At 46.6% G+C, this 24,217-nt stretch overlaps 1 protein-coding gene across 4 annotated transcripts; it reads right to left on the reverse strand.

The window, feature by feature from the left end:
- Window positions 1–1,104: 1,104 nt before the first annotated feature.
- nfatc2a (nuclear factor of activated T cells 2a) lies at window positions 1,105–21,939 on the reverse strand. Of its 4 annotated transcripts, XM_084479314.1 has the most exons (11): window positions 20,200–20,340; window positions 18,578–19,616; window positions 18,164–18,332; window positions 15,490–15,692; window positions 15,174–15,346; window positions 13,316–13,456; window positions 11,158–11,213; window positions 10,890–11,022; window positions 9,757–10,569; window positions 9,141–9,221; window positions 1,105–3,002 (listed from the first exon to the last, which is right to left on the reverse strand). In XM_084479314.1, the coding sequence occupies exons 1-10, from the start codon at window positions 20,330–20,332 to the stop codon at window positions 9,178–9,180; spliced, it is 2,904 nt and encodes a 967-aa protein (XP_084335440.1). In that variant the 5' UTR covers window positions 20,333–20,340; the 3' UTR covers window positions 1,105–3,002; window positions 9,141–9,177. The 4 variants fall into 4 exon arrangements, with proteins under 4 accessions (XP_084335440.1, XP_084335441.1, XP_084335439.1 ...); XM_084479315.1 differs by lacking the exons at window positions 9,141–9,221; window positions 20,200–20,340 and adding an exon at window positions 21,798–21,939 and having other exon boundaries at window positions 9,751–10,569; XM_084479313.1 differs by lacking the exon at window positions 9,141–9,221.
- Between the last annotated feature and the right edge of the window lie 2,278 nt (window positions 21,940–24,217).

Raw genomic sequence — 24,217 nt, forward strand, 5'->3', positions numbered from 1 at the left:
CTGAATCCAGCCCATAGTAACTGCAAGCAAACCAAAGCCACAGTGAAGAGTAAAACACATGTTATAGATGTATCAGTTATGGCCCTTTTCCATTGGCAATTTTGGTTGCACCAAATCAAACCATGCCACGCCAATTCACATTTCCATTCCCAGTTTAATTGTGCCTGAGATGGACCATCTCCAGTGTTGGGCCAGAGTGCGTCCGACCCGCCTCCAAGTGGACTGCAGTGATGTCAGCCTTGCTTGCTTTTTTGAGCGAGAAGTTTCTCTCAAATTGTAGGAATATAGACCTATAAAAATACAATAACTGTGCTCTTGTGACTGAGACACATCACCATGCACGCAGAGTAAGGCTAGATTTCTCAACGCCTAGATTCCTTATTATTAGTTCATTCCTAAATCTAATATCAAGGGCATCATGTGGAAGTTGGGAAAATATGTGTTAAACATTGTCAAATGTGTAACCAAGACCAATCTTTTACAGTAGGCTATAATATGAAACTTAATACAATAAGTGTGTGTTCACTCAAGACAAAGACATACCTTCAAGCGGATGGTTTGGTTGTGATGGCGTTGCAAATTCCAGCCATGCTGGGCTGCCTTAAAAAGCCAAACCAAGTCAAGCCAGTACAGTATAGTATAATGAAATACACCATTAGTTGCAATCTGCAACCTCACCACTAGATGCCACTTAATCCTGCATACCACGACTTTAAAGAACAGGTGACCCTTTAAATGTGGTTAATAATCTCTAAGAGCAAATTTACATAATTTTCTGTTTTTCTGTTTGTCTATTTCTATATTATATATGTTTGGAATATGTCTGGTCATTGATAGTTAGTAGCTTTAATACTCTATGTAGGTTAAGCGTGTTTGAAAGCAAAAACCAAGTCAATTTTTGAGTCTTATCTAATGATTTTGTAAAATGAACTTAACTTAAGCCAAACTCACGTTTAATAGGTTGTTAACAAACTAAGACTGATGATTTAAAGAACTCTGTTGATTGAAGTGAAAACATCACAAACAACACAAGAGAAACGTCTACGGTTATTATTTATTGCTACTTTCAAGGATATAAAAATAAGATGAAACAGATTGTTTTAACATACAGTTTGATACATTCATAATAGAACAAATACTAAATTATCAATATAAAAAAATTATATGAAGGAAAATTATTTTATCCATTTATGGAAAAAACTTCTTGTTACAATGATAGTAAAACAGTCAAAAAGTAAAAGAATTAAACACTATTGACAGTAGAAATATGCCTATAATAATTCCCTTTGTAAAAACAATCATCCACTCTTGATTATTTGCAAATTAAAATAATATTTTCTCATAGTAACGCAAAGTAATACTTACAGTGCACTATACTATAAAGTGTTCTTTGTAGTAAGATGTGTAAATAAATCACAAACTTTGTGCATACTTGAAAACTAATGGATTGATAAAAGAAAGAATGTAACTCATGAAGAACATAAAAAAGTGAGAAAATGTACTTTACATTCCCTCTGTAACCTTTGAATTAATTAATTCTTCGACAAACAGGATATACTTTGCATCTCATATTTACAGAAACAAATATAAAGTTTACATTCAGAAACTCTTTGTACATGGAGAAAATGGCTCATTAGAGAAAACATTTTATATACCTATTTTTATCAAATCTCACTCCTGCAAAATACCCATATGATATCCAATATTAAACATCAGACAACCATTTTCTGGCCAATGGTTGCCTTTTAAACAAATAGCTTTAATTGCACTTCATTGGTCATATTTTAAGTCCGATTAATGGCACTTAGAAGACAAAGGCACTCTTTTCAACCACTATTTTAAACTATATTTGTATGAAATAAAACTTTGTTAAGACAAAATAAAAAATATTTGACATAATAATTTAATACAAAAATAGACATAATAATAATGTATTTTCTGTATTTTATTTCTAAAAATGGGGGCATACCTTGAAAATGCAAGGCACTGAAGGCAAGTTCATAACACATGAAGTGACAGGACAAATCTGTGGATGACTTTGAATATAATGGCTGCCTTTATGGATGCTCTCAGACTTCTGCCAGCACTGTACAAAACATCTTACATAAAATAAGGCACTGGATATATTCTCTGTGACTTGAAATACGACCACAGATATAATTTCAATACAATTATGAGAAATACAAATAAAAAAGCTATTTAAGAGAAAGACAAGCAAACTGATTTAAAATCTGTGTATGCATGCTGCACTAGGCATGCTCAATCATTTGGAATATTGGACTTGGACAATACTTTACACTGTACAGCCTTTAACGTATGGCTTTTAATAAACTGCTGCCCATATCATTTTCATCATTTTAACCAATCATTTAAGCCACCGATTTTTAAGGCATTATTCACATCAAATAAATGTTTACAAGTTTTGTCAAAACAGTGCATTTTAGGAGGTGCCATTATTGTATTTCATTTTAGTTAAGTCACTAAAATAATAAGGTAGTGTGTTTTTCTCTACACATACTTCATACACAACTGAACCTAAAATGAGATGATTAAAGCACATACGATCTGCTGTTGTACATCTGTAGACATTTTGACTTACAACAATTGGAGTATATATTCGAAAAAGTAGCTCTAATGGTCAAAAGGTATTAACAGTTTTGCAGCATGTGACTGTATTTTTCTATCGACCCTCTCTTTATTCATCTTTTTTTAATAAAAAGATGGCTGATGTTTCACTTAAAAAACATTGATTTAAGTACATTATTTGGATGTTTTCCACATTTAAATAACGATTTTTACGGTCATGAAATATTAAAAGATGACTCTAATATAATGGCTGTAAACGGACATCTCCATGGATAGAGTGGACGAGGACGAGAAGTTGCGGGGAAGGGCTATAACTGTGACGACATTGACATGAGGTCGCGTCCTGCTCTGGTCTTTCCTCTATGTCTGCCCTCTGGCCTGGACAGCAGTCAGATCCTTCCTTATGATTTCGTTGACTGTAGAGAGAGAAAAGCAGAAGCAGACAACAGGAAGTTAGAAAGTAAGAGGACAAGGCTATAGCATACAAAGCCAAACACATGTTGCAATAAGAGATAATAAGCAATACTACAATGTGAAAGTGAATGAGAACAAGAAAGAAGCTAATTAACAGGAAAACACACAAAAGATGTCCATGTGTCCCGTGACAGTTTTTCTTGTGTCGTCAAGAGAATGATAATAATCTCTATCCGTTTCCTGTTTTGCACACATAGGCTTGAGGTGTCTCTCTTCATGCGGTGAATTGAGTAAAGGTGAGCGAGTTGAACAGGAAATGTTCACTCTTTAAATCTTAAAAAAAGGAAAAATAGAGCTAGTTGCCATGACAGAAAAGTCTCGAGGTTTCACATTTATAAAGGCTAGCTAGGTAAGTTAGGTAACCCTAACCCTGGGTAAGTTAGGTCACGCTAACCTTAACCAAAACCCTGACCCTATAAAAAACAAGGAGAACTTTGTCCAAACAAAATGTAGTAGCCCCGTGCATCTGCAAAAACAATCAAATAAAAGAATATCCCAAAGAATTTTGACAACACACCATGAACAAAGTTGCCGCCTTATCCTGTCAACAGGTGAGACATCGAGTCTGGCTGCTTGTGATTGGATAACGGTAAAATACTGGCTGACAACTGGGAGGAATGCACCATGTGTTGTCCCACCAGAAATGCCACATTCAACATAGCAGCAGAGTATACGTTGAGCAGAGCACTACATAGTGTTGCTCTCTGCTCTGTATCAGAGCACAAGAGAACAATACCATGTGTTTGTGAGTGAGCATTAAAACATTAAAACATACATGTTAACACCCAAACACGTGCACGCTAACTCTCTCTGGGGCACAGTGTGGCTTGACAGTCGCTGCTACTGTGGAGTATTATACTACTGGATCATTAGGGCCGATGAGTCATCAAAATAATAACTGCTTCAAAGGAGCTCACAAGACATTCCGACTGCAGCTTGGGCCTGGAACACAGAGCCACTGAGCGTGGCTGCTTACAAGTTGTCTTGGTAACCTTGACCAAATAAACAAACTATATTTTTGGCAGCCCGATTGCATTTAAGAATGAAACACACGCTATGTTCAATTAAACATTTAACGATTACATGTAATGGTTTTAGCTCGAGAAAATATGATGCCTGAGCCGACGCAGACGTGGCCATAAATCAGCTGCACGATGTGAAGCCGTGTTGATTCTTTGGTTCCGTTTTGCTTTATTTAGAAAGTGATGCTCTCTTCCTCTTATTCTACTTCCCCTTCCCTCTTCACCTTTTTACACTTGAGTTACATTCAATCGAGTCTTGTGATTTTGAGAAGACAACAGCCCAGTTTCAACTTCCCCAAAACATGCTGTCATTGAACATCTGCAGTTGAGATCTGCTGTGAGAGGGAGCGCCAGTACAGTAAACCCCCACACTGAGCGCATTGGATCGCCTGCACTGCGTCTCTGAAACCAAACGGGAGCGTGGATGCCCTGCAGACGTAGTAACCAGCGCGGCAGGGCTCCTGTTTGTTTAAGTCTGTGGTGGAATTCCCTTTGACACCTCACGCCTTAAAGACACTTTCATCTCGCCCAGTGGTGCCTCAGGGTGTTTTTTTTCCTGAGCATAAAAAAAACAGGCATGGAACGGGAGAGAGACAGCCAGAGAGAGAGAGAGAGAGAGAGAGAGAGAGAGAGAGAGAGAGAGCCAGAGAGAGAGAGAGAGAGAGAGAGAGAGAGAGAGAGACAGTCAGAGAGAGAGAGGGAGAGAGAGGGAGAGAGAGAGAGAGAGAGAGAGAGAGAGAGAGAGAGAGAGAGAGCGAGAGAGGGACGCGAGCAGGGGGGAGCCACAGCCGGTCAGACACACACAAGCAGGGCTTTGCTGAGCCTAATGAAGGGTTGGCACGGGGAGCGGCCGGGCCCAGGCTGGCATGAGGAACGCTCAGGGACTCCTGCGCCTGCACAATAGGTGAGTGTCTGTCTGGACTGTTTACCGACTGGTTCACCGGTGTGGGAGCACAGAGGGCATCCCTGTACTGGCCCCCGAACGAGACTCAAGAGAGAGACGGCCACGCCGCCGCCGCCGCCGCCGCCAAACGAAGGGTGACAAAGAGTGGGTCAGTGGTGTGTGGAGGGAGCAGAAACCCATCCCAGGAGGCTGTACCCGCAGCACACACACACACACACACACACACACACACACGCACACGCATACCTAGCAGCCAGCTCATGAATACTGCACACACAGCAGTATACTATACTCTCACTTTAACGCTACACTCTTTTCACTGGATTATACCCCCATGCCATCACCTTGGGTTAAAACAGGTTTGAAATGATCAGTGTTATGAGAATAAATCCATCCACACACACGGATGGGTGCAACAAAGGTGTTACACGGTGTTGGTTTAATGATACAGCCATCGAGTTGGTTATATTGTTTGTTGTTGTAAAAATGGGTTTCAATGAAATGGACGGCAGGGATGATCCAAAAAAGACCAAAAGCTAACTCCTCCTCCAACACAGGGAGACAACGAGACAAACACACTGGATATAAGTCGATGATTACATAACACGTAACATGCTACATATTGAGGCGTATTTGTTCACTAAAGAATATGAAGAAGGGGCAGAGGGAGGCGGAAACCATCGCGAGTATCGTTGGTCCTTCCTCTCCAATGGGGCGGAAGTGAAGTGAAACTAATGCCCGTCCGCCATGCTCTCTCCGTGTGCTTTATCTCTCCACCTGTGGGAACAATTTTCACCTGCTCCACTGCCTCTGGGCGTTATTCCACCAGCACCACCACCACCCTCACCTCCCCCCCCCCCCACCACCCACCACCACCACCCACCACCCACCACCCACCACCCACCACCCAGCTCGGCCTTGGGAGGCCGTGCAGGCCAGGCCCTGCGGCTCTCCCTCCGGCTCTCTCCCTCCGCTCCTTCCTGCTGAACAGGGACAGCGGACAGCAGCCAGCGGGCGTCAGCCTCGGCCGGCCTTCAGAGGGAAACCAACACAATGGTCTTTGTGATTCCTCAGCCAGCCGCGTGAAACGTTGAGAGAAAACATGGTCGGAAAAAAGTACCAATGACTTACTGAGGTATTCAACCGATTCAGAACAACGCACAGAAGATATTTGGCAGCCCCGACGGACCCCGGGGAGAATTTGATCGGAGTGGAAACGTTAATTTGCGGTCTCGCTTAAACTTGGCGCTTTGAGAGACGTGGGAAAACTGAGATGGAGGTGGTAGCAAACACATGTGTGGGGGAGGTGAAGTTGTTTTTGACCTCAAATAAAGGGCACGACATAACATGCAGCGAATGCACGACTTAGATACGTGACAGACAACCGCCCAAGGGAGATGACGCCACTATGCGTTCCCTCATTTCCATTAACGACTGAAAGGAAGAGAGAAAAACAGCTCTCATTTTCTGCACAATATCATGTGTGCTTGTGCTTTCCTCTAAATACGCAGTACATTAAGGGGCAGCCCCTCATTTGTTTCTTGAGGCTGAAAGTGTTTCAGTATCAGTATAGGTGTGTGAGGATGTGGGATGCAGTCTCTGTTTTCTTAATGTCAACATACATCTGCTCCACCATTAAATCCTTATGAAGTTAAAGGACTAACAAGCTACTTCAGCGGGACACTCTAGGCCTGCGCTGCCTACTGGCTGACAGCTGACAGCTGACACGGTTCAATAGACCGCTGAAGAATAAGTCCCGCCTCCGAGGCTCCCGGTTCCCTCGGTCAAATGTCTATGGGAAATAACATGTTTTTTTTGAATGATCATACATAGCAAACTTTGTAGGTGGCGAAGAAGTAAAAGCTGTGTCACGTTTTGAACTACACACATTTTCCATCTAGTTTCGACTGGCTTTTTGGATTGTCTGTGCCGTTAAAATAGCATTTATAATCGTTTACTACTTTAACGGCACCGACAATCCAAAAAGCCAGTCGAAACTAGATGGAAAATGTGTGTAGTTCGAAACGGTTTTACTTCTTCGCCACCTACAGAGTTTGTTATGTACGATCATTCAAAAACCCCATGTTATTTCCCATAGACATTTGACCGAGGGAACCGGAGGCGGGACTTATTCTTCAGAGGTCTATTAAATGCATGTACACTGATAGGCCCTCAATTTAAGATCTATCCAATCACACACACACACACACACACACACACACACACACACACACACACACACACACACACACACACACAATCTTTCTCTGCAAAGTTAAAGGGGGAGTTCGGAATTTTGGACATCGGACCTCATTTCCAAGTGAGCCAGTGCGTTATTTATCATTGGAGACCGTTTTCAACCTGTTTCATTCAGTCCTTCTAGTTGCTGAAATCACTGGTGCTAGGCTAGCGCAAGTTGAGGGGAACTTCTAGCCTGCCAATAAAAACAGTTTTACCCACTCCACAGTGCACCCGAGGCAAACCAATTATAACGGCAGGCTATCTATGTAAATGTCTGTGTTGATAGAATAATGTTAGAAATAAAACTACCCTTGCATCACATTGCATTTAGTTTATAATCCCTGTAGTTGGAAGCAGGCTACGGTAGCGGCGGACTGACATTATCTGGAGTGCGCTTCTCTGTTTACGTTCTGCTGTAGTGAATTGTTTGCTACACAGGAGTAAAGTGAAAATCCGCCACTGCTGAGAAAGTAGTCCCTCAAAATGTTGATCACTGGATACAAGGACCAGTGATCAACATAGTTTTATTTCTAACATTATTCTATAAACACAGACATTTACATAGATAGTCTGGCGTTACAATTGGTTTGTCTCAGGTGCACTGTGGAGTGGGTAAAACAGTTTTTATTGGCAGGCTAGCAGTTCCCCTCGACTTGTTCCCCTCGCTCGTGCTAGCCTAGCACGAGCGATTTCTGCAACTAGACTAGACTGAATGAAACATGTTGAAAACTGTCTCCAATGATAAATAAATATTTCCTCCACCACCGACCCAGCCTACACCTGCTATGGTTCTACTCTATATTTTATGCAACCTACCCAGTCGGTTGAGATATCTGATTGGGGGGCGTTGTGTTCTCTGTGGTCAAACGTTGCATCTGACATCTGTATGTCATGCTTTAAATCCCACCGCAGGTAACACCCTCAAAGAGAGGATCCACATTGCCAAACCAAAGTGTGTTTACCATTTCATGCAAAGCTGCTGGGTTTAAAATGGGGAATGCAGGAGAACGGCCACATCAGGCAGCAACCAGGAGGGGATCATGTGGCCTGGCCATCACCCTGTGATCAGTGTGCCTCCCCCTGACCCGACGTGCCTGGACCGAGCCCTGCCCCGCTCCGAAAACAACCCTGTGTGAATTCACCCAGCTCCAAAACCCTGTTGCTGTTTACCGTGTAGGGAAGCCCTGCATCTACCAGATCCAAAAAACACAAATTCCATTGCTGGCCTCTTTTCTTCGTTTCATTTTTTCCACTGCCCCTTCCCCCCATCGCCCCCCCACCCCACCCCCCCAATCACCCCACCACACACCGCCCTTCCCTTTTCCTGCGGACCGCCCGCTCCACCCTCCTCCCCACTATCTTACAGGGATCAGGCTGGGTTTTTCTGGAGGGGCGCAGCTGCAAATGGGAATTTCTAGTGCCAGATTGGCAGAATCCCATGGTCGGAAAAAAAAGCTAATCCTCTGCTGGGTTCCCCCGCAGAACGGGGTGGCTCGCGGCCAAAGGGAGCCCCGGCCAACTACAACAAACACAGAGGCTTTCCCCAGCTCTCCCAGGCAGCGCCGTTCCACTGTGTGACAATGGTTGCCATGGAAGTTGTTTTTCAGCTCATAACAGTGTCAACACATCCAGGCCATCAGGAGAACTGACACCTCTTTCTTATTTTTTTCGTCGTTCTTCCTCGTGTTTTTTGAGTGTCTCCTTTTTCACATTATTTTTCAAGAGAAAGTTGAGGCAAAAAAAAAGGGAAAGAGACAGGGGCTGTATGTCTTGACAATGCTCAAACCCCCCCCCCACCCCCTTCCCTCCATCCCCATTTCTGGGACAAGCCAACATGTACGGAGGCGGGGGTTCACCCGTCAACTGACAAACGAGGGGGAAAAACCTGCAACTCATCAATTGTAAAAACTCACCGATGTGGCTGGTGCGGACGAGAGACTCGATTGACTCTCAGAAGGGGCCATTAGGGCGTAACAAGGTGTAGTTGGGAGGACCTTTGCAAAACAAGGAAAAGATTCAACCTCCTGACTGCGGCTGGATGTGGCCTGACATTAATTCTATCAAGAGGGCAACGGGGTTGACAAGCACAAGTATAAACATGCGACTCACGAGCCTCCTTGGCAAACATTGTTTTAAAGATGGGAGATTGGGTGTTTGTTTTTTTTATTATTTTTCCAACACCAACACTATGGCCGAACGGCGGATACGCGGCGAAGCGCAATTGTAAATATCCTTGAATTGTTCTCGGGGAAATGTTTCATCTTTCCTCGACAGTTCTTCGTCCCCTAATCGCCGTCGCCATCGCTATCGCAACATATAGCTTCCCTACGATGACGGACGGTCGGCCATTATCAATCCTGGACACTCGAACGGAAAACAAGGGCAGGAAAAAAGGAACAAAAAATCTCCACCTTCTCTCACTTAACCTCATCAGTGGCACACGCACGACGACGACAGAGAACAAACATCCATCCACGAGTCACACTGCCGCCATGCACACAAAGTAGAGAGGCCCAGACTTACACTCACCGTCATCAAGGTAGGCCTGGTCCAGGTTCTCCTCCTTGACCGCCACCCTCCTCTGGTGGCTGTCCCCCAGGGCCGGGGCCCCCGCCCGGCCCGCCTGCTCGGGGCCCGCCCCGGGGGTGGGAGGGGATCGGACCTTCTGCGGGGGGGCCTTCTGCGTGTACTGGGGCTGGGGCTGGATCACCGTGGCGTAGTGCTGCGGCTGGCCGGCCGCGGCCCCTCCCTGGGCGAGGGGGGACGTGGCGGGGGTGGACTGGGGGGAGTATCCGTCCTCGCCGTAGGTGACGGGCTGCTGGCTGCCGCTGTCGTCGGCCTGCGGAGGGGCGGCGGCGGTGGGGGCGGCGGCGGAGGGCAGAGGGTCCCCCGCGCCTCCGCCTCCTCGGAGCAGCAGGTGGTGGTGTGGGGAGGGGCCGTTGGGGGAGAACTGGATGATGGACGGGTGCTGGCCCGCCGCCAGGTGGGGACCCCCCAGCGGCTGGGACGGAGAGCCGGCGTGGACCAGCACGGAGCGGTGGGGGTCGGACATCAGGGCGGCGCTCTGCTGGTACAGGCCGGGGCTGCTCAGGCCGGCGGCGTTGAGGATGGCGTGGCTCTGCAGCTGCTGCTGCTGCTGCTGCTGCTGGTAGCGGGGGTCCTGGGAGCCTCGCCCCCCCTCCTGGCAGGAGGCCAGGCCGGAGACCAGGCCTTGGTCCGGGTGCAGGATGGCCCGGGCGTTGTGGTAGTAGGAGTGGGGGGACAGGCCCAGGATCTGGGGCACGGCGAAGCCCATGTGAGCCGCCTCGTACTCGTCCTGGGGCTCCGTCTTGATGGAGGGCACTGTGGTCGGGGAGGAGGCGGGCACGGTTGGTCATTGGACGGACAAGAGAACGCGGCCCCATGCGGACCCTTTGCAGGCAGACCCGCAGTGTAGGCTTCCATCCGTGGGACAAATGCAGCCATCGTTCGTAACACCGTTTAGCGTCGGCCACGTTTACGTCATCAGGTAGTAGAGTGAAAACTAGTGAGGCGCACACACATTGACCGTGGACAACGTGCCCTGGTACACACAAAGAGCAGGCTCCCAACGTGTGTTTATTGTGTCGCGCTTGTGTGCTACAGGTAATGTTGACTCAACGTGCTCTCCTGTGAACCTTTACCTGACAACGGGGTGAAGGTGAAATGCTGCGGCTGGCTCCGCTTCCTCTTGCCGTTGATGACGTAGAAGTGGACCTTGACCGAGTGGCAGACGGACAGTTCCCGGTAGGATGGGACCTCCACAAACAGCAGGTTCTACAGGACAGGGGATCCACGATGAGTGGACTTATGGTCTCCTTATTTTAGGATCAGACTGTCACCGTGCAGTAGGGTTTGTGAGGAGCGTTTTCTACGTTAGATATACAGGGACATGGTGGTTGTTCCACTTACCGGCTGACTCTTGTCTTTGTCTACAGTCGCCTCCATCTCCCATATCTGCTGTCCATCTGTAGGACGGTGAACACAGGGGATGAGGATGGTCAGCACAGAGTACGAATGATCATTTGTATATGAAATTAATAAAGAGAGAAAGCATTCTTTTGTAAATATAGCCTATGTGGTTTTTTTTACTATACTTTATATTGTACCTTCACTCGCATTTGGAAATTCCTTATAATAATAATACTAATAATAATAGGGCTTTGTGTAGAAAAAGTGCCCTTAGATTCATTTAACGTATGTCTTGTTCATCCTGTTCAGGAGAGCCGTTTCCATGTGTGGGCAACGTGTAAGTGGTGAGCGCAGCCACAGACCGCTCTTTGTTCGATTAAAGCTAGATGCTATCTCCCCGGCTAGCCCTTTCCTCTTACACCGTGAAGAGCGCTGCGTCACATGCGTAGAACATTTGCATGTTGCATGTGGACCAGCGGCCACTGAGTGCCTTGGTATCATGTTCTTATTAACAGTAGAGTGCAGAGCATGGGTGGTTGGTTGGATGGATGGGGTTAGCGGGGAGATGACTGAAAGAGTTGACAGGCTAGATGTTGTTCTATGTGTTGTGGCCAACCAAACCGTTTTCAGTATTGAGATGATGATAGCAACTGCAACTGTAATATTTGCGGTAACCAGTAATCATTTGCTATTTGAAACTACTGCTATCTACTGAAGGGATAGCAGATTGGAGATGATGTAAACAAATAGGCCATCATTTTATTCAGTTTCATTTTCACTTCCCAACAGTTTAGTTCTGCTTTATAGTAATGTGGCGCTCTGCCACCTCAGAGAGTGCTACATTTAGAGAAGAGAGTTTAGGCTAGTGATCAAAATATGTATTACATATCAACTGCATATGTAAGATGAAATCAATCAAAAAACTGTAAAATGGTGTTTTGTAAACATATCTGTTGGGCTGCATACAATACATATGCAAAACAGGGTACTTTTGGTTCATCCTGATTCCTTATGTATGTTTTCCTCATGTATCTTTCAATACAGCTATTATACAGGATATATCAAAAGTGCTTGTAAATTCCCCATGCCTTTGACACACAGCAGGACTGAGAGTGCACAGTTAGTTGTGATGCCCTTAGTCCAACATGGCTGAAAGTGCACAGTCTGTTAAAGTGAGTGGGATGCCCTCTGTCCTGAGAGTGTTAAAGGTAGGTGGGAAACTCTGTACAACCAAACGAAAAACACTCAAATGAGTCAGCAAGCAAACGAAGGGGATTCCACAAAATGGGCCAAAATCATTTTTTTCTCTGTCTTAATTCTACTTTTATGATCACTTTGCTCCGTTTTCCCAAAACAGAAGTTGATGACCAATGCTTTCTTGGCGCCTGCATTTGTTGTGCATTCGGTTGCAACTCGACTCCAAGGGATACCCTCTGGAGATGATTGTGAGTGGACTGGGCGGATGGAGTGGAGTGGTGGAGTATGTGTATGTGTGTGTGTGTGGCGGGGGGACGGGCGGGGGGGGGGGGGGGGAGGGAGGGGGGGGAGGAGGTGATGCTGGAGCCAGCCGTTAGGGGCTGCTGGGAGCTGCGGAGGCTGTGCTTGGCTGAGGGTAAACCTTCCCCTGAACACGGAGCCAGGGGAGCCACAGCCGTGCGCAGCTGTCTCCCATTCAAAGGGCTTTCACAGCTGCCCTGGTCCACAACGCATGTGTCATGCAGAGACTCTCCAAAACAATAGCAATCCCACAGTCGTTTTTTTCTCTACCGGCGTTTAATTGTCTGTGTTAATCTGCATTGCGTTGTGGTGCAATGGCAGGGAACCCCGGACATGGAAAAATGTGGTCGGGGAGGGGGTGGGGGTGAGGGTGGGTGTGGGGGTGAGGGGGTCCAACATTGTAGCCTCAGTAGCGCTGAGAGAGCCAGCAGTGTTTACGAGCCAGGGGCTATTCTCTCTGACAGGCCTGGAGCCGGTGAGTCATGACACCATATGCTTTCAGGAGGTCTCATCGCGCTGCCGCTGCTCACCAATATAACGCTGGGTTTATAGCAACTGAAGGTGAATCACTAAGGGAAGGGGTCCCCGATGTAGGGGGAATAACACCGCGCTAAAGAGGTGCAGCGTTAAAGGGTTAGGGGAGCCCTGAGCTACCGCTCACCTTGGGTTTTCTCCATGAAGATCACCCGGGAGTCTGAGCTGAAGTTCTGCCCCGTCAGGATCATCTGCTGGCCCCCCAGGACGGAGCAGCCGTCCATGTCCTGCTTCTCCACCAGAGGGAGCTCATGGGCCGAGCGCTGGGCTGCATCCAAACAGGGGAGAGACACAGTAGAAGAAGAAATAAGAGACAGTCTATGGCGCTGCCGTCATGTTGTCTACCGTTGTGGAACTTTTAGCTTTGTAGGTTGTTGTCAGCATGATTTTTGAGGAGTGTGACACACACATTATTACCAGAATATTACATCACCAGGATGATATGTAGGTTATAAGTAATTTCTTATTTTTTTTCTAATCAACAATTTGCATCACACGGAACAATTCATCAATTAGAAAGCAAATCATAAATAGAACCAATTGTATTAGCAACCTCTGTCAGGATTATGTACTCAATCCCACAAAATGTCACTGCACACCCTGTGTAGCCTCAGTTTCCCTCTGCACACCGCTTGGGAACCAGGTGACTAAAAACTAAATCTGGTGGGGTAGGTTAGACATTGGTAGAGAAGGACAGTGCAGGTTCATTCCAAGGTGATGTACCCTGCACCCTAAACCTTCTCACTGAATGCTAAATGTTGAATGAAAACTATGCAGAAATGAGTGTCAATGAACAACAATAGAGGATTGTTGAGCTGTTCTTAGTAAATCAAAGCTCTCCCTTGTAGGCAGAAGCGTTTACAATCAACGCCAACGCTGCCTCAGTGACCCATCCTCAGCGTCATGTGTTTGCTTATTCTGCTTCCACACGCGCGCACGGTACACCTGGTCTGCAACAAAACAATAAAATCCGGAGAACAAACCAGCAGCCGTGTTGTCACTTCTCATCCGCTTGTCAGCTCAGGTGCCATACGTTACCCACCGGAGCGTGAGCTGAGGAGTGGGCAAACATTCGTCTGACCTTTGCGCGGGTTTGTTTGGGCCTACTACCGTGTGAGTCAACAAAACAACGAGGCGGACATGACGAGAGACCCCCCGTCTCTCCGTTTGCTTATCGGCCCGGCCCCCGGCAGATGTGTGCTGCGGGCGTGAGGCTGCACACAACGCAGGTTCACGCTTGATTGTATTTTTACTGACTGCACTGGATCGGATGTTTGTCTGATGGTAATATCCCGGTGGGAGATAGGGCGGCAGTAACAGACTGCGCTGCACTATCTACCAAGGGAAATTACATGTCCTGTGGACAAATCCTGTGTTCTGTCACCAGGACTTTAGTGGGCGGTGGATGTGCAGAGCATTGTTTGGTTGACAAGCGAGTGGCGTGAGGCCGCTCGCATTAAAGGTGCCTTGTTTGACTTTGATTAGGTGGCTAATAAACATGCGGGTATGTCCTCGCTGATCTTTGGTAAACCAAACACACACATGATCCGTGTACACAAAGTCAGACTGCTCGGTGACGAGCTTCTGTATGCATGCGTGTGTATGCACGCACACACACCTCACAGACACAGAAACACAGACACACACACACACATACAGACACAGAAACACACACACACACACACACACATTCTCACAGCCATGCACCCACCTACAGACAAACACACAAAGACACAAGCATACAGACGTGCACACTCCAGCCTGCCGATCAGGACACACCAACCCCAACTCACCAAACATATTAGCAACTCAGCAACAGAATTTCTCCAAACTCACTGGACACGCAAAAGGCGCTTAAACGCTTGCAAGAAGCCTGACCAATCCCTCGCCATTTATACCTTTAAGCCCTGCCAGTCCTAATCTATGTGTGTGTGTGTGTGTGTGTGTGTGTGTGTGTGTGTGTATATATGACGTGTCCTGCTTACAGCACTCTATGGGGTGTGAGGCGGCCTGCAGCGAGATGTGCTGCCCTCCGGGCTGAGGGATGTGAACCCGGAACACCAGGCGCACACGGGTGTTCTTCCGCCCGATGTCCGTCTCCCCTTTCCTCAGTTCGATGTCGGCGTTCCTGAGCTTCAGAATCCCGGCACAGTCGATTCTGTGGAATTAAAAAATGTAAACACGTCACATCAACCTAACGTCCTGTTAAGGAAAAATGCAGATGTTCCGGATGCTTTAAGATGGGCGGATGCTAGGCTCAGTTCTCGATGCTGAAGCCACGCATGAGGGGAAAACGCTCACATGGCTTTCATGTTGTTCTTTGGCTCCAGGGGAATCTCCAGGACTTTGGTGCCGTTGACTATCTTCTCCAGGCTGGTGGTGGTGACCGTCTTGCCCGTGATGCGGTGGACCTGGTAGAAGGCATGCGGCTTCAGGATGCGCTCGTCGGCAGTGCCGATGAAGATCTGCAGGCCGAGCGGCTCCTTGCCCTTGTAGCCGTGCAGCTGTCGAGTCAAACGAGGAGTGTAGGTTAGTGGGGCGGCTCTGCACACGAACGCAGACACAATCGCTGTTCGCTGTCGGCTTCTTGGTTCCTCAAGGCAATCCTTTGTTGCTTATTCTCGTGCTCTATTCAAACAATTTGGAAAGTCTAGATTTTATTTAAGTAGTTAGTGAGTGAACTTGATTAAGCCGGAACTATTGACAAGTCATCACATTTAAGGCATTGGGCATCATTATTAGCTCACCTCATTATTCTTTGCAAACAAGGCTTTAAATAACAAGCAAACAGTCAATTCTGTCTGTTACAGCATGCGTGGAATGAGTATCAAGAACGGGAACCACCCTCTCCAGAAGTAAATGACAGATTGACAAAAGCTTTGTGGAGGGACACACTTTGACACACTGCAGATACAAAGAGCCGTGAATAGATTGCACCTGCAATTGAAGTGGGTGTGTGTGTGTGTGTGTGTGTGTGTGTGTGTGTGTGTGTGCTTATGCGTTTGTGGTGGTTGGTTTTGGGTGCTGTACAGTGTTCAGTAAGTTCAATGACTTTGCATATGAGCAAGTCAGAGTGAGAGAGCGGGAAAGAGGGGGAGAGGCACTGACACGAAACCTGACACCAATAACTGAGGAAATGTGCAGAAACCACCAGTAGTCTTACCTGCATCTAGAACGCGAAAAAAAGAAGGAAACAAGGTCACGTGAAGCAACTTAACCTTAGTACCTTAATATAATTATATTATTTATTCTTTCCTTAACTTTCCTTAACCTCAACATTTTTCACTTTTAACGTCAGGATTTTAGTTTTTAATACTATAGTAAACAGCCGTTTGTCTCTTCCACTCAAACCATAATGTTTACATTGCAGCGACCATGACCAGCTGTCAAATAAGGAGAATTAGAAGAAGAAAAAAGGGGGGGAAAAAAACACTATGGCAAAATGGCTGACAAAACCACTGAAGTAGAGGAAGTTCGCCGTAAACACTCCACGGGCCATGTGAACAGGTGGTTGTCATGGCGCCGGGGGCAGTGATGATGAGTCATGAGCGGGAGAGCGGGCTAGGAAAAGTAAAGTGGAGTATGGGAGTCTCTGGGAGAGAGAGAGAAAGAAAGAGAGAGCTAGAGGGAAAGTAGAGGAATTATATATATATATATATATATATATATAGAGAGAGAGAGAGAGAGAGAGAGAGAGAGAGAGAGAGAGAGAGAGACACACACACAGACTGACTGAGAAGATGCTTAGAGAGGTGGTGGTATGGGGGTGGGGGGGGGGGGGGGGTTGAATGAAAGAAGGGGAAAAAGTAGTGTAAGAGTGTGTGCGTGTGTGTGCGAGTGTGTGTGTGTGAGTTGGGGTTAGTAATGTCTAGCCGGACCGTGTCTATCTGAATGGCCCTGACAAACCAGGCGAGACTGAGGTCAGGGTGAGTATTAATAGAGGCTCAGACATAAAAAGGATTTTGCTTTTAACCCCACATTATATTCAAGACAAGGAATCCAATTCAAACAGGGAACTAATGACCTCCATCGCAAGGAAACAGGCAGGCCTCTGCAAGATGTTGTCACGGTAACACAGGCACAAAAAATAAATAAATAAAAAACAGATGTGAAACCATAAATGAAGTCCAGCAGGAAGCTGTAGCCGTATAAACATCAATAGTAAACAACTTTAGCATTGAGTGTTGAGCTTTGCCTAGCATTGTAGAGGAAGGCTCCTATGAAAGCGGATGTGTCTGTGGTTTAAAGCCATGAGACTATGGGAGGCTGACACCATTGTGTAAAGCCGACAGATACTATTTCGAGCAAGATTGTAAACCCAACAACGACAACAACAACAACAACAACAACAACCACACCCTCGAGTGTGTGCTGTTCAGCTCCATTTTCTTTGGCTTTGCATGAGGACACTGATAGACCTGTCATGTCATATGCATCTGGCGTGGTCTAGGAGTGTGACGACCAGAACACTGGCGGTCACAGTATACCTGCGGAGCTATTGTCAAACACATTTATTTATATATACATGTATATATATATATATATATTTTTTTTTTTAATGTTGCACATGTTATTTGTCTTTTCTGTTGTTGTTTCTTATCTTATTTTTGCATGTCCTCTGATGTAAACTCATGGACATTGTAAATGAGGGAAACCTCAATGCCCCACGAGTATAAATAAAGGTTTGAAATGAAATGAAAAATGTCTGCAAGACAGAGCGCCGGCAGCCGCTGCATAACGACTAGGAAATACCATCGCATGGAAACCACCAGCACACAAGGGGAGTGAGACAACCGCCAAGAGCTGCCAATCTACCACCAGCAGCAACCCCTGTGTCCGCACTCACACGGCTGACATAACTCAGGAGTCGGTCTAAAGCCACACAAAGGTTACACAAAAGGAAATTCCGTTCTGTGTTTTTCATTCGCGCATTCCCAGATTCATGCAGTTCCACGGGGGGGGGGGGGGGTCTCACCTGGACGACGGGATGCCCGCCGGTGGGGGCTTTGACGGCCCCCCGGCTGCCCTCCGTCTCGTAGTGGGCCCGGTGGTGGGGCTTGGGCTGCACGTCGATGTGCAGCTCATAGTGCTCCGTGTGGTTGGGCATGGGCCACTCCAGGGGGGGGAGGGAGGCCAGCGGGATGCTGCGGAGGAACCACCCAGCAAACACAAAGGAGGGGGGTGACGTTAATGCATGACATGCACACACCCACACACAGATGTACATACTCCCATACGTACGTATAACGTACACTTATATAAATACATCTGCATCTTTACAATTGATTCATGATCCTTATATTGTATTTGCTAAGTGAGACTCCATATCACGGTGCCCATCGGTGGAGCGGTGTTAACGCCTCGTTCAGGCAGGTGTTTTTTTCTGTACCTGCACAGGCTGGACACCAGCGGTTTGGGCCAGATGGGCGGGATCACAAAGAAGGGCTCCGACCCGGGCCTGGTCTTCATGTCCTGGTCGCAGGACACCAGGTAGTTCCCCTCCGCGTGGTTCTCAGGGTACAGGGTGTACACCTGGTTGTGGTTGGCTGTCTTCACGATCTTACTGGGCACCAGGCCGGGCTGGACGGCGGAGAAGCCGTTCATCACGTTGGTGATGGGGCTGCCGTGGTGGTGGTGGTGGTGGAGGTGGTGCTGGTGGAGGTGGGGGTGGGCGGCGGCGGTGGTGGTGCCGTAGTGGGCCCCGATGTTGTACTCGTCGTGAGCGCCGTGCGACGGGGAGGGGCTGCGGGAGCGGTGCCCCGGGATCAGACCCTGGCCGCGGTACATGTCGTAGGTGCGCTTCCCTTGCGGCGAGACCGAGCGCGAGCCGGGCCTGGGGGACGGCGAGCGGGGCCCCCCGGGGCCCCCGTCCTCGGCCAGGCTGGTGCGGGGCGAGGTGCCCGGGGAGGTGCGCGGGGAGCCCCCCGTGTGGATGCTCTGCAGGCGGGGGCAGAGGTCGGCGGCGGTCTGCCCGCTGCCCGGGGACACGCAGGGCGACGCGAAGGGCGAGTAGCTCTCCGAGTGCCAGCTGGTGGAGGAGTTGCTGGAGGCGGGGCTCAGGCACTGGGGCTCCCGGTAGGACTGGCTCTCGTGGCCGGGCACGGTCAGCGTGGGCCGGGGGCTGATGTTCAGGGGGTGGTTCTGCAGGGAGTCCCTGTTGAGGTTGTAGTGCTCGCCGCGGGAGGGCGTGATCTCGATGCGGGGGCTCAGGGCCAGGCCGCTGGGCCGCTGGTGGTGGTGCTGGTGGTGCTGGTGGTTGTCCAGGTAGCTCCGGGAGAGCTCCTGGGCGTCGTAGCCTGCGAGGACCTGGACGGCGTGGCCGCCATAGGACGGGCTGCAGGGCTTGATGCCGTAGGGGGCTTCCTCCAAGGGGAAGGCCTGCTCAGACTCTGGGCTGAGGATCTTTTGGGCTGTGAGGTTCGGGTCATCTGGGGTGGATAAGGGGGAACAGAGTCAGAGGGAATAACAAGCAAGATACAGAATAGAATCAACTATAACTATCAGCAGTTATGTTACTGATGATTCATGCTGAACTGGCTGTAAAAAAATCCAATTGTGTTTTACACTATATGGCAATAAAATGAACCTCGAACCTTGAACCTTGAACCTTGAGTTTATCATTTGTATTGGTCCATATATTACTTTTGTTATTACTAGTAATGTAAGTGTCATTGCTGTGATTCCAACATTGTTATTCCACTGTTAGGGCATCGAACAGGGAACATTTTTACATATACAGATGAATCTTTCTAGAATAATCCTTAGGGCCGATATTACAAGAGTTGTAGACTAAAATCTCGATAAAATAGAAAGCAATGCCAACACGTAAACATTGTAAATGTCTGAATAACCACATCATCAAATTTATAATGTTTGGATGACAGATGTCAAATTAACTTTCGCATGTTATTACTATTTGTATTAAATAGTAGCCTAATTAATCTGTGCGAGTCAATAAATAGGCACGGGGATTAAATGGCATGGCATCCCGCTTTCAAAAGCCACACCAACCTTGTTTTCCTCCTGCAAAATCGTCACTAGGAGCTTCGTATTCAAACAAATATTCGAACTGCAAATCCTCATCAGGGTAGTTCATTTTGCTCAGGTCCTCCGCAGCGTCGGTTTCGTCGTAAAAATATGTCATTTGTCTTATTTAGCTGTTTCCCCGTTCAGGCGATAAGAAAATATAACACTTGCGACGTCCCTAACAGAGGCCATGCGACGAGCGAGGGTGAGACTCTGGTGTCGAGATGAGATGCATTGAAGGGGGAACCTGTTCACATGTTGCTGTAGTTGAATATGGAAGCAAGTGATGCAACAGCCAGCGCTCAGGAACAACAGCAGCGAAGAAAGCTCTAAAGTTTCCTTTTGTGCATTTTCTCACTTTAGTCAAAAGTTGGAGGCTGGAGTGTATTTTCTTATCCCCGTTGCTATATTTCGTGTGTGTTTTAATGGTTTAGTTGTTTTATAAATTTGTCTTCAATAAGGCACCTTTTAAGTGAATGGACAGCTTCTCTTTTGACTTACTGCTGCCCCCGGGTGTTTGACATGTGGCAATTACGCAATAGATGGAGGCCTATAAAAATGTACCATGTGTGTTTGTGCGTGTGTGCGAGAGAGAGAGGAGAGGGAGAGAGAGAGAGAGAGAGAGAGAGAGAGAGAGAGAGAGAGAGAGAGAGAGAGAGAGAGAGAGAGAGAGAGAGAGTGGGCGTGCGCGCGTGTGCTTTTGCGCGCGCATTGATAGATGCGCTCTGTTGTATTAGGCTACTTTTTACGCAATGGACACAAGTAATAAGTTAAAATGTCTTAAGGAGCACGTCTATTTAGATCGGCTATTCTCCGCCTTCCACCCTGACTGATAAAATATGAGCCTGTGGGCCCTGACAGGGGCGTCCACAGGACTGGCCCAGACGCAGAGGTAATGTGCTCAGTCAGCAAAGTAGCCAAGATCCTTCTGGTGTGTTTGAGACCTATACAGTACGGCCTATAGTTGTTTAGGTTAACATACATTAATCCAAACTAACTGAATCTAAACATACATTACAGATCCGTAGACGCAGTCGTTGGCTATAGGTTATGATTCCATGTGATTTTTTGTTCCACAAAAAAAATAAAAATAAATGGGCCACACTGTCTTATCACGCTTGCCTCCTCACTGCCCGGGAGTAAATTTGTTTGCGTTTTGAAAAAGACGCACAAACACGTAACGTATGCCAGACTTTCCTCTCGAATATAATCTCTATTTTTTGTATCCTTGATCAAATCAGGGCAGCGTAGTGTGAGTGAGAGTTGTAGCGTTCGGTTGTAGTGACGTAGATAGCTGTTATTTGTAGCCCTACACGGCGACGTGTTTCCCGTCCCTCCCCACGAGCCTCTGCTCGCCGCCGTTGGCACGCGCGGATATTACCGCCCGAAAAGATACTGTGCTCGTGCACTACAAATTAAGGCTGCCCTACTATTTTGCCTTTACTTAAGATAACGTTTTTTGTTTTTTTTAGTAAACACGTATAGTTCAACTTTAAGAACTTCACACATGAAAAAAACTGTTAAAAATCAAATGTTTGATTACCAGAAAATCATTCACACGTCACCACGCGCGGCATCCATACCTTGATCCATGGACCTCATCGCGTGGTACTGGGGCAGTCTCCAAGCCTCCTTGAACATTTGACGGGAAAAAGTTGTAAAACCTAAAAAAAAAAGTTAAAAAATGATTTTCCTCTTGTAACCATAACAGTTGAGACAAGCTTCGTCTGGGAAAAAGAAAGAACTAGGTGAAACACTCCTTTGGTGTGTTCAGAAAGTTGCGCTGTAAAGTTAGGCTGCGTAGACGCAACTCTTCTCTTTATAAAGTTCAAAAGTAGAAGCTGCATCGGCGTCTATCGCAGGCGGTTATGGTATGAAGTCCCGTTCCTAGCTCTAAGGATTACTTGAGTATCAAGAGCGGCTTCCTTCCCCGCTCTGGGTGTTTATAATGGTCCAATGCTGTAAAATAACGGGATTCCCTCTGTGTTTCCTCCTGTTTATGCGCTTTGCCATGGAAACCTGGAGCCGGTCCATGTTGGAGACTCAGGGCTTTCCTGCAAAGCCCACACTCAGGAATCCATGACGTCTCCGGCTCATGCGCCAAGGCATTTCTGCGGCTTCTCTCAGACAGTAGCGCACAAGAACTTCATTGTAGGGATGAAAAAATTACTGTAGGCTGAGAAAAAAAATACGAAAAAATAGTCCCGATGCCTTGATACGCTAGCCTATAGGCCTACATTACATCCCATTGAGCTGCACGGTTTAAATACTGTCCTGTGTTTGCAGTGGTATGTCTTTCAACATCGTTAATGCTTTGCTAGACCAAATGTTGTGCTTCCAACTGTTTATTTTATTTCAGTGAATTATGAAGCCGGACTACTTGGTGGTTAAATCCTGCTTAGCCATCTTGTTTCCATGTTGTTAATAACTATATTCAATGGAAACTTTATGTTGTTTATCCCTTGAATCCCTTGAATGTTTGTTATTTTTAAATGGAAAGATGAGGCATGTTAGGGGAAAAAGTAATGAAAAGCGTCCTTTTTTCAGTACTTTTAAGTACTGAAAAAAGAGTCACTCCCAACAAGTTGTACAACTTTCCAGGTAAATTTTATATAATATGCATTTACATCCTATCATTACATCAATTGTATCAAACACATCAACATACATTTTGGCCTCATGCCTAAGTTCATGTTTGAAAATGAATTGTCAATATTCATATTCCTGATTAAGATTTTAATGACATTGATGATTTAAATTAAAAGTGGGGAAAAGGCAACATTTTGCTCGGCGGTATTGTGGACATGAAAGAGTAACCAGCATCTAACCACCCATCACCCCCCTGGATCATGACCCAGCAGCACCTCTTCCCCCCAAACAAGTAAGTTCAATCTCTCAGAACCATCTCTCACAGCAACAGCAGCAGAATACACACACAAATACACACACACACACACACGACAGTCAGTGACATCAAATATACAATAAAAACAGGATAAATATGTCAGACACATTCTATCTGCAGCCATGTTAAGCCACCATGGGATCAAACACAGAGCCAAGAAGTGCAACTTGTTAGTATTTGTCGCAGTGCTAAACTTATCAACCTCTGCTGGGACTGCACCTACAGGGACTATACTACTCCAAATCATGACAGCCATGCACTTAGGATAGGAGATGATTGTCAGCAGATGTACGTTAACAGGAAGCCTGCGAGGCTGCATGCTTGGATCGGCTCATGTGGATCCTCGGCTCGTATGTTCAAATAATTGAAAGCGTCCCGTATGTTTTTGGGGAGAGGAACAGCATGTTTGCAGTTTGATGGAACATCCTCTTGTGTGGATCATTGGAAGCAGAGGAGCTTCACATGTTTCAGGTTCTGAGATAGTGAAATGACATGACCAGCAAGACTTATGTTAGACTTACTAGCTTATGTTATTTTATTCAGGTTCATTTCTTCCTCAGAGATGGCAGGATGTTAAGATGTCTCAGCTGTTGGTGGCTGATTATAGGATGACAGCTAACATGCTAATTACATATTTAACACATGATATAATACATTAAGTATACACAAACCAAATAAAATGTACTTCCTTTTACTTATTCTCCTCAATGGCCTTTACTAACCATTTTTTTCTTATACCAACTCTGAATTAAAACCTAAAACCCATGAAGGCCATAAATGGAAATAAAGAATTACATGTAGCAAATCCTTCTCTTCTTATGTTTTTAGCAAAGTCATCTAGCTGGAAATATGTGTACACCAATTGCATTGCCTGAAACAGTGCTGGCATCTATGAAGTCAGACGCCAGCCAGCTCATAGGAAAATCAGAGTTTCTTTGTTGGGCGAAGAGAGGATCTGTTTTGGATTGCGTTATATTAGTAGGTCTGATAGAGTTTGTGTAAGAGACTTTCGGGTGAGCAAGAGAACTGACTCTGTAACCTGTAGTAGCTGGAGGAGCACATGTTTCTGGGGGTAACTGTGTGACTGGGCCTCGTCTA

The sequence above is a fragment of the Micromesistius poutassou genome, assembly GCF_964030765.1.
Source record: "Micromesistius poutassou genome assembly, chromosome: 15".
In the NCBI taxonomy this organism is placed as follows: Eukaryota; Metazoa; Chordata; class Actinopteri; order Gadiformes; family Gadidae; genus Micromesistius; species Micromesistius poutassou.

Coding starts and splice junctions, on each gene's coding strand:
- nfatc2a (XM_084479312.1), bottom strand. CDS start 20,332: ATGACATATTTTTACGACGAAACCGACGCTGCGGAGGACCTGAGCAAA. Junction 15,347..15,489: donor AAGAACAACATGAAAGCCAT/GTGAGCGTTTTC, acceptor TTAATTCCACAG/AATCGACTGTGCCGGGATTC. Junction 11,214..13,315: donor CTTCATGGAGAAAACCCAAG/GTGAGCGGTAGC, acceptor ACCGTCCTACAG/ATGGACAGCAGATATGGGAG.